The sequence below is a fragment of the Neovison vison genome, chromosome 7 (genome assembly GCF_020171115.1).
Source record: "Neovison vison isolate M4711 chromosome 7, ASM_NN_V1, whole genome shotgun sequence".
NCBI classification, from domain to species: domain Eukaryota; kingdom Metazoa; phylum Chordata; class Mammalia; order Carnivora; family Mustelidae; genus Neogale; species Neogale vison.
Genome location: NC_058097.1, coordinates 193283961 through 193294889, shown reverse-complemented (window position 1 = coordinate 193294889; position 10929 = coordinate 193283961). Strand labels below are relative to the sequence as shown.

The 10929-nt window shown below is 34.0% G+C and overlaps 1 protein-coding gene across 1 annotated transcript; it reads right to left on the bottom strand.

The window, feature by feature from the left end:
• Window positions 1-7160: 7160 nt before the first annotated feature.
• On the bottom strand, window positions 7161-8102 carry LOC122914440 (olfactory receptor 8K3-like). Its single transcript, XM_044261055.1, has one exon. The coding sequence runs from the start codon at window positions 8100-8102 to the stop codon at window positions 7161-7163; it is 942 nt and encodes a 313-aa protein (XP_044116990.1).
• Window positions 8103-10929: the final 2827 nt, after the last annotated feature.

Genomic DNA, 10929 nt, shown 5'->3' with positions numbered 1-10929 from the left:
ACTTTCTTGAACTTGCACACAAATTTCAGTGTAAAGTTGCCTTTACAAAAGTCCTGCTGGTTTTGCATTTAATCTATAGATCGGTTTATAAAGAATTTATTTTTTCATGTATTGCATTTTAATCTGTAAAGTTAGTATGTGTACTAATTTGTTCAAATCTTTTTTGATTTCTTTAATCGCTATTTTGTACTTTTCTGTATACAGATCCTGTACATGATTTGCTTGTTTCTAGTTGCATAGTTCAGTGTATGTGGGGGACTGTGAATTTTTTTTTTTATTTCTATATGTATACGTGGAATGATATTTGTTCATTATTCATGTATCATGGATCCTTGCTGGACTCACAGTTTTGTTTTAGACTTTTGTTTTACAGATTTGTGGAAATTTTCTACTAGATAACATATCATTTGCCTAATTGGGTTGGTTTCATTTTTTTTTGTTCCAAGTTGTATATATTTTATGTCCTTTTCTTGCACTTTCTGGGAATTCCTATTTGATCTGTTTTGTATAAATATAGATCATTGCAAATATTTAGGTTTCTTTTTTTTTAAATTTTTAATTTTTTATAGACACATATTTTTATCCCCAGGGATACAGGTCTGTGAATCGCCAGGTTTACACACCTCACAGCACTCACCAAAGTACATACCCTTCCCAATGTCCATAACCCCACCTCCTTTCTCCCAACCCCCCTCCCCCCAGCAACCCTCAGTTTGTTTTGTGAGATTAAGAGTCACTTATGGTTTGTCTCCCTCCCAGTCCCATCTTGTTTCATTCATTCTTCTTTAGGTTTCTTTTATTGTCATTATAACTTATGTAGTTTTTTTGTTTTGGCATCCTTTATTCAGTAGAATTGGTTTGAGATTATCCTCATTTTTGGATGTGCCAAGCCTTCATTACCTTTCATTTCAAGAGGCATTCCCTTGCTTGGATAGCCTACAGTCCATTTGCAAGTAGATGAACCTTTGGTTTGTTTCTGCTTTGGAGTCATCACAAATAAAACGTCACTAAAACTGTAGGGGGAAGAAAAAGAAAATCCTCCTTTATCACCTTAATGTTTCCTCCTAGCCCTGAGATTTAAACTGATGCAAGTGATTAATAGGGCCAATGCATACAGATTTTATTTAGTAATTTTTTACTTGTATGTGGGAGTTGTCACAAGAAGAAAGAAGACCCAAGAACTGGCTCAGCCTAAGTGCTTAAAAACAAGGTTGAACAAAGACCTGCAATTATAGAAAAGTAACTAACATTTTGGGGAGACTGAAGGCAGATAAGAATTATCTTTCCTTAAGATTTTATGTATTTATGTGACAGTGAGAAAGAGCAGGAGAGAGTGCAGGAGCAGGGGGAGCAGGAGAGGGAGAAACAGGCTCCCCCATGGGCAGGGAGCTCTATGTGGGGCTGGAAGGATCCCAGAGCCCCAGCATCATGACCTGAGCTGAAGATGGATGCTTAACCTCTGAGCCACTGGGGCACCCCGAGAGTTATTTTAACAAACTCTGTTTGTATAGGTTTCTCTTGGTTTCTGAGTTTCTGTCTCTGGTGATGAGAATTATTATTATTATTTTTTCCTTCTAGATTAAGGAGGGCATCTTTAAGATGGTAATTTTATTTCCTGCTTTCAGAGAGACAAAGAGAATTCAGAGTGCCTTTCTTGCACTTCCAGTGTTTTCAGTGTCTTTGGCTCAAAGTAATCTATATACCAAAGCAGCAAATTTGGGAGTGATACAATCTGAATTCTTTCAGTTGCTGTGGACATTTGGATACAAATCTCATGAAAGTTCCTGTTCTTCCATACACTCATCAACATCTAGGTGTTCTAATGTATTTATCGTGTTATCTCATTGAGGTTTTAAATTGAATTTCATTAAATTGAAGTTTCATTACATTTCATTAAAATGGAATTCATTAAATTGAATTTCATTGAGAACAATACCGAACAACCTTTTATGTGCATATTTGCCATCTTTATGCGTTGTTTGGTGAAGTCCTTTCCAAATGTTTTGCCCTTTCTAGGGGTCTATCATCGAGTTTTGAGACTCTGTGTATATTGTAGAAGTAACTCTTTAGGAAATACATCATTTCAAACTGTTGTCTTCCAGAGCATAATGTGGTTTTACACCTTCTTAAGAGTGTCTTTTGAAGAGTAAAATATATCCTTTTGATGTCATACAATGTATTAAAATTTTGTCTTACTGGTTTTATTTTGGGAATTGTATTAAAGAAATCTTCACAGAGCACGAGATCATGAATATTTTCTACTATGCTTTCTCCTGAAATTTTTAGATTTTTTAGGTATTACATTTACATCTATCACCCATTGTTGGTAAATCTTTATATGAGTTGGAGTTTGACATTCAATATTTTATATATATGCATCTAATTAGTCCATCATCATTTGCTGAAAGGTCTAGTCCTTTTCAACAAATGACCTTTTTTTTTTTTTGCCTTGTAGAAAATGTATTATTCATACATCTGTGGGTACATTTCTGGTCTACCAATTTTGTTTCATTGATCTGTTTCTCAATTTTTATACCAGTGCCACACCCTTTTAACACTGTAGCTTTAGAGTAGAGCTTGAGATCTCTTAGTATTTTCCAGTGTTTTTATTCCAACTGCATTTCTCTTTGCAAGTTAATTGAGCTAGTCTAGGTCTTTGCATTTCTCTCTATATTTTAGTTTCAGCTTCCCAATTCCTACCAAAGAATAATGCCTGCTTGGATTTTGTTTGAGTTGCATTGAATCTATAGGTATATCTGAGGATGTTTGATATTTTAACGATATTGAATCTTCCAGAAAACAAACATGGTATATTTCTCATTTATTTACATCTTCCTTAGCATCTTAAAACAATAAACAGTTTTATTATCTCCTTTTCAACCTGGACATGTTCTATAATTTATTTTCTTTGCCATATTGTGTTGAATACTAACTTCAGCACAATGTGGAATGGCATCAGAAAGAAGAGTCTTCCTTGCCTTGTTCCTGATCTGATGGCAAGGTATTTCACTTTTTAAATATGGTATATGATATCCACTGTAGTTTTTTTTTTTTTTAAGATTTTATTTGTTTATTTGACAGACAGAGATCACAAATAGGCAGAGAGGCAGGCAGAGAGAGAGGAGGAAGCAGGCCTCTGGCTGAGCAGAGAGCCCAATGTGGGGCTTGATCCCAGGACCTGGGATCATGACCTGAGCCGAAGGCAGAGGCCCTAACCCACTGAGCCACTCTTTTTCAGTTTTAAGAAGTCCCATTTAATACTAGCATGGCCAAAGCTTTTGCTTTATTTTTTTTTTAGGTGTTCAAATATATTCTTTTTTTAAAAAAATTTATATTTTAAGTAAAGTTTTTGTTTTTAATAAATATTGAGATTTCATTTAATGCTAGTATGGTCAAAGATTTACTTTTAATGGATTTTGAAACTTTAAAATGTTTTGAAAAATTTTTTCAAAGTTCTTAAATTTTTTTAATGAAAAATTATTTTCCCTGTTTCTTTTTTTAAAAGATTTTATTTGTTTGAGAGAGAGAGAGAGAGAGAGTAGGAACATGAAAAGGGGGAGGGGCAGAGGGAAAAGGAGAAGATAAGTGGAGAGCCTGACAGGGGTCTTGATTCCAGGACCCCGAGATCATAAGCTGAACAGAAGGCAGATGCTTAACTGACTGAGCCACCTAGTGCCCCTTCCCCCACTTTAAAAAAAATATTTTTAGTTTTTAATATGGTGATTTTATTTTTAAATGTTAAATCATCTGTACATTTCTGGAATTAGCCTAAGATGGTGCATTATTATCTTTACATACTGCTAGATTCCATTTGCTAAAATTATTATAATTGTGGCTTAAGTAATCATGACTGATACCCTCTGTTCTTTTCTTGTCTTATGATGCTTTTGCTTTTGATATCAGGGGAAAGTGCTCCTCAAAGAAAACTGAGCTTCATTTCAATTTTCTAGAAGAAAATATATAATTGGTTATTTCATTTTCCCTAAGCACTTGGAGTTCCCCAGTTAAGACTCCTAGGCATGATTTTAGATTAGTGAGAGTTATTTTTCATATGTATTTCCATATTGAGATCCATTATCTTGGATTTTTTTATACAGTATTTCTTAGTGTCCATGTAAATAAAAATTTTTAATGTACCCTTCTTAGTTTCCTAACCGAAAGCATAGATTGTTTTTAAAGATTTTATTTATTTATTTGACAGAGAGCCAGACAGCAAGAGAGGGAACACAAGCAGGGGCAGTGGGAGAGGAAGAAGTAGGCTTCCTGCTGGGCAGAGATCCTGACATGGGGCTAGATCCCAGGACCCTGAGATCATGACCTGAGCCAAAGGCAGACACTAAATTACTGAACCACCCAGGAGCTGCAAAACATGGACTTTTTTTTTATAGACATCCTTAGTATCTTCAAATTTTTTGTACTTTCTGTATTTTAAATTTTGTTAATCTTTCTGAATCATCATGGCATAATATATAAAATTCTAATTTTCTTTATAACTTCACACAAAAATTTCAGTTATATACCAATTCTTTATTTTTTGAATTTTTCCATTTTATGGAAAAATATTAAACTTTCTCAAATAACTTAATATTGAAATAAAGATTAACTTTTAAAATGAAATCTATTATCAAAATTTGTAAATCTCAATATCTTTTGTTCTCTTTCTGGTTTATCATTTGAGGGATGATGAAAGGTACAACAAGATTTATTTTAGAAGTGGGATAGTGGGTTATGTTGAGTTATTTTATATTTTCAAATTCAGATATTGGAGACTTTTATTTTCTTTTATTACAAAAGTCATAGTTATTCACTGAAGATAATTTGGGGAAATATATAACCAAAATATTAGTTTAGACCTTTTCAAATATCTTAGCAGCCACCAAAAACTTTTGTTTGCTCCTAGAAAGCAAAATATTTTCTTACATTGATACTCGCAAAGTTCATACTCAGTATATATTTCTCTCAATAATGAAAAAAATTATATAAAGTCATTAGTAAGAGTTATTTTCACATAAAAATACACATATAGTAGGTATTCATTTCAACAAATAATTTTATTCAAATTTTACAGATTACACAGAAAATTTTATTCCATGATGGAGGATAGATGAAACAGTCCAATATCTCTGTGATGTGAATGATGATAAAATGTGCTAAAAATAAACAATAAAGTAAAAATGTAGAAGGGTTTAGGAGGAAGTTTTCCAGAAGTATAATAATTACTAATAGAAATTGTTTCATATCTTACAGAACTTTCACTAGAAGTATAGTATAGATCAAATTATGGGATTATCTCCTTTTTCTTCCTAATAAGGGATTATCAAATCAATGCAGTGAAAAAATGGACCCTAACAAAAATATTTTACATATTTATATGAACCAATATTAAGGAAAATTATCTCATGAAAAAAGCAACAAACCTAATTCAACATAGAGTAGACCTCTTGTGAAAACTAATTTGAAATAAATATTTTTATTTTTCAGAGAGAAGACAAAAAAAGCAATTAGAAATCAAGATTCCAAAACAACATAAAATCAAACATCAAAAATTGGAAACTTCTTAGGGAGACCTCAAGAAATTTATCTTTTTTTTCTCCAACTTTGAGGTATAAATGACATAACAAGTAAAAAGTGTATGTTGTATTGATTTGATACACTTATTTACTACAATATGATTACAATTTAGCATTAGGTAGTGTCTCCATCATGTTACATAAGTACCATCTTTTTTTGTGGTGAGGACATTTAAGATTTACTATCTTAGGAACTTTAAAGTATATAATGAAGTACTGTGAATTATAATTAAGAAAATTTATCTTAATTTGTATATCCACTGGTGTAAAGAAATGGGCTGATTAAGACAAATGTTGCTCTGATTTTGTTAGTTACTGAGTTGCTAATTATTGAGTTGATAGATTTTCTAGGGATCCTAAGCAAATGCATTGATGAGGAGAGCAGGACCTTGAGATCCCCCACATGGTACTGGAGCTTTTGAGCAAGGTCACGTGACTGAGGACTTCCAATCATCGTGCTACACTGAATCTCCTTGAAACCACAATAAGTGTGATTTCAACACATGCCATAAAAAGAATATAAAGACAGGTAGTTGGGTGGCTCAGCCATTAAGTGTCTGTCTTCAGCTCAGGTCATGATCCCATGGTTCTGGGATCAAGTCCCCCATGGGTCCCCTTGCTCAACAGGGAGTCTGCTTCTTCTTCTCCCTCTCCCTTACTCCCCTCCCCATTCGTGAGCACATTCTGTCTATCTCTCTCACTCAAATAAATGAATAAATGCATACATATGTTTTTTTTAAAAAGAAGAGTGTAAAGGCTAAAAGAGAATGAACTTAAACACACATGCATGTGCACAGTCACTCAAACATACACTGGGAGATTTAGTCTATTAATTGAGAATAACACCAAATCAGCTGATCTCCCTTTTAGTGTCTTCCATTCTTACTCATCCCCCATAACATGCCCACTCTCTTACCTGCTCTTATGGTCTATGATGTCTTGACCAATTCAACTGTACTATAAATTGTACATAATTATTATAGTTATAATTTATCTCTTCCCCTCAAGAAAAGCAAGTATTTTTTCTGTTGTATTTTGTATTTCTGTATATTTTGTATTCTGTTGTATATTTGTATTTCAATTGTATTTTGATCCACAACAAAATTTACTAACATTTTGGGACCCACAGTTGTTGAATAACCAAGATCAGTGAAAGCCAGGTGTCTGAGGAAGAAGTACATGGGTGTTTGGAGCCTGGAGTCCACCTTGGTGAGGATGATCATGCCCAGGTTGCCCACCACTGAGATCAAATAGATGAGAGGAACAGCCCAAATAATGGAGCCTGCAGCTCGGGTTTGTCTGTGATCCCCATGAGAATGAACTCATTGAGCACCGTAAGATTTTGAGTTTCCATGCAGGCTTATCAGGAAACCTATTCTGGATAGAGACATCATTTGATTTCATCCCTAGTTTAATTTCATCTACTAGTTTACTAGTATATTTATAGCACATAGAATTGTGACTGGAACTTAGAAGAGAACCTCTACATGTTTGTTGAACTCACTTGTGTTTATTATTACTTATAGAAACCTACAGAACAAATTTTGAAGCCCATAAACTAATTTAAGGAGACTGTATCATATATAAACTTTAAGAAAAAAGATTGCAGAGTTTTTTCCACATTGTTTGTATTGCATATTTTACATCCTTGTTCCTCAAGCTATAGATCAAGGGATTCAGCATGGGGATAATGAGAGTGTAAAATATTGATGTCACTTTATCAGTGTCAGAAGAATGAATGGACTCAGGTTGCACATACATAAATATCAAAGTCCCATAGAACACTGTGGCCACTGTCAGGTGGGACCCACAGGTGGAAAACGCCTTGTGCCTACCCTCAGCTGAGTTCATCCTGATGATGGCTACCAGGATCAGCAGGTAAGACACAAGAACTATCAGAAGGGATGAAATCAAATCAAAACCAGCGAAGACCTGAATTATCATTTCAGTGTCCTGTGTATTTGAACAGAGCAAAGATAACAAGGGGACACAATCACAGTAAAAATGACTGATGACATTGTAACCACAAAAGGGTAAACTAAAAATATTTATGGTGACTAGGAGAGAAACAAATGTGTTGTAGAGGTAGGGGATGGCCACCAGCACATAACACAACCTTTGAGACATGATGACAGGGTACAGCAGAGGGTTACAGATGGCAACATAGCGGTCATAGGACATTGCTGTTAGAATAAAAAGCTCACTACCAATGAACACAAGAAAGAAAGCTAGTTGTACAGCACAAAAATAATAGGAAATTGTATTTTGATCCACAACAAAATTTACTAACATTTTGGGACCCACAGTTGTTGAATAGCCAAGATCAGTGAAAGCCAGGTGTCTGAGGAAGAAGTACATGGGTGTTTGGAGCCTGGAGTCCACCTTGGTGAGGATGATCATGCCCAGGTTGCCCACCACTGAGATCAAATAGATGATGAGGAACAGCCCAAATAATGGAGCCTGCAGCTCGGGTTTGTCTGTGATCCCCATGAGAATGAACTCATTGAGCACCGTAAGATTTTGAGTTTCCATGCAGGCTTATCAGGAAACCTATTCTGGATAGAGACATCAGCATGGTCAATAGATTTCATGCATTATCACCTGAGTGATTTTTAGCATGCAAAACTAGCATGAAAAATACATTCAAACTTTCCAAATTCAGATATTTGAAAATAAACCCTTCTTGAAAGAACACTAATATACATAAACACAGATAGTGGTTGCCAACTGAAATGATTTTACTAACCAGATAACATTTTATCAGAAGACATTTAAGTTGTCACAACCGGAAGGTGGGGTTCTACTGGCTAATGACAGTTAAGGGCCAGTTATATTTCTGTAAAAAAAAAAAAAATAATGTATTATAGTATATTTCTAAACATCCTACAAGATCCAATATCCTGCCCAAAATATGAATAGTGGCAAGTTTGAGAAACCAAGATGGTATTGATAGATAGATAATAGAGAGGGAGAGAGAGAAGGAAAAAAGATATATAGATAGATACAGATACATATAGATATATAAATATAGATACAGATATAGACATATGTACATACGAAACATTTAAAAAAATCAAAACTATGTTAAAAATTTGGGTGTAACATATGAATTATATTGTGCTATAAAGTTTTCTATTAAAAATAAAGTTTCCTATTAGTCATTTATATAATTACAACTGCACATTGATGTTTATAAATTGCATTTAATAGTATGACTTAATACATATGTCAGTATATAATAAATTATATTATACAATTATATAATGATTACAAACAATAATTTAAAATTCAAAAAAATGTACAGAACCCACTACTTCACCACATAGTCCTATAAAATCCTTTACACCCACAGGTGATACAGGCTGATAGGTGAAACTGTTGACACTTTTGACAGATATCAGACAAGTGAATAAATAAGAAAACTATAACAGATTGTAGTTGAGAATTGTCTTTATTGCATAAATATAAGATATATTTATATTGGTATAGTCTGTGTTACACCTTTGTTCATGTCTTATTTGAGGGTCACTTTGGATCAATAATTTAACGTATTTAAAACTCTTTATTCTCCTATAAAAAATAAAACTTCCTACATAGGGCTATTGACAAGGATGAATGAAGATCAAATGAACCAGTGTGCTTACATAGTGTTTTTTTTGTTTTTGTTTTTTAAATGGTGACCATAACTTAGCTCAAAGCAGATTTCTTTACGTGTATGTATGTAAATTCTTCTGCACTGTGAAATATCTTCTTTGTCTGTGCTATGATGATGAACAGGAAATACGTCAAGTAAGATGAAATGTGACATAATTCAGGCACTGCCCTGACCACTTCTGTAACAAAATTGAACCATAAAGGTGCTAATCTTTTAATTATTTATCTTCGATTTATCTTAACTATTTTAACAAAATGCTAATATAAGTTTATTTTGATATAACATTGTATGTGACTTTTATGTGACAAATCAAATACATTTCATCATGCAAGAACCTAGGAGAAAATGAGGAAACCTGGGAAAATTGGGAGAATGAGGGACACCTGGGTGGCTCAGTGGGTATGTGTCTGCCTTGGGCTCAGGCCATGATCTCAGGGTTCTGGGATTGAGCCCCCACTTCCTTACTCTTGGCCCCCTTCCTGGCTCCTCATCCCTCTCCCTCTGCCCTCCTATAACTCCTGCTCACTCTCTCAATCTTACTCTCAAATAAATAAATAAATAAAATCTTTTTAAAAAAATGGCTGAATGAGCAGTCACTGACATTGTTTTCTTTTCTTTTCTTCTTCTTTTTTTTTAGATCTTATTTATTTATTTGATGGACAGAGATCACAAGTAGGCAGAGAAGGAGGAGGAAGCAGGCTCCCCACAGAGCAGAGAGCCTGATGTAGGGCTCGATCCCAGGACCCTGGGATCATGACCTGAGCAGAAGGCAAAGGCTTTAACCCACTGAGCCACCCTGGCATTGTTTTCATATGATAAAAATTTATTTAAGAACTCCCTTTAGATAAAGAGATACTGTACTTTAAAAACTGAATAAACTTATAATGTTATACGATACCATAGAGGTGAAATAAAATAGACTAAAGATGAGATCTGCATGGATTTTTTGATATTATATTAAATTCCTCTATACCTTAGAACCACAAGAACTTCTCCAAACTATAATACATAGCACAGATATAATTATAATTATAGAAAAATATGGCTGACTATTCCTAATGATATACAGATTAGGAAATACCAGTAATAACTGGGTAGCAGATTAAGATAATTGTTAAGTTTAAAATACTGCAAGCAGGATCCTTTCTTAAGAAAAAAGAAATAGAGGGGCACCTGGGTGGCTCAGTCAGTTAAAGCATCGGGACTCTTGGTTTTGGCTGAGGTCATGAACTCAGGGTTCTGGGATCAAGCCCAGAGTCAGGCTCCCTGCTCAGCATGGAGTCTGCCTGTCCCTCTTTCCCTGCTTCTCTCCCACTCATGTGCTTTCCCTCAAAAATAAACAAACAAACAAACAAACAAATAGATAAATAAATAAATTAAATTTTAAAAAGAAGAAATAGAAATGGTAGCGGGTTATAATGATAAAAACTTACATTATGAAATAATGGGGCATTATAATATAGTTGCTTTACGTAATCACAGCAATCTCTGCTCTACAAGAAAATAGAAACATATAATTTTATAAGATTAAGTATAACATAAAATTTGCATTTAATTTACTTAAAATATTGCTTCTAATGTTGTGACCTCCTGATTACCTACGCTGCCTTGATGCATGTGCCTTTCTTACATCAGAAAGATGAAAACATGTATTAGTTGTTAGTAATTTTAGAAAACGGTTTTCAGCAAATGTGATAAGAAGTG

What these genes read in the sequence shown, in the direction of transcription:
- LOC122914440 (XM_044261055.1), bottom strand. Translation starts at nt 8,102, where the DNA reads ATGGAAACTCAAAATCTTACGGTGCTCAATGAGTTCATTCTCATGGGG.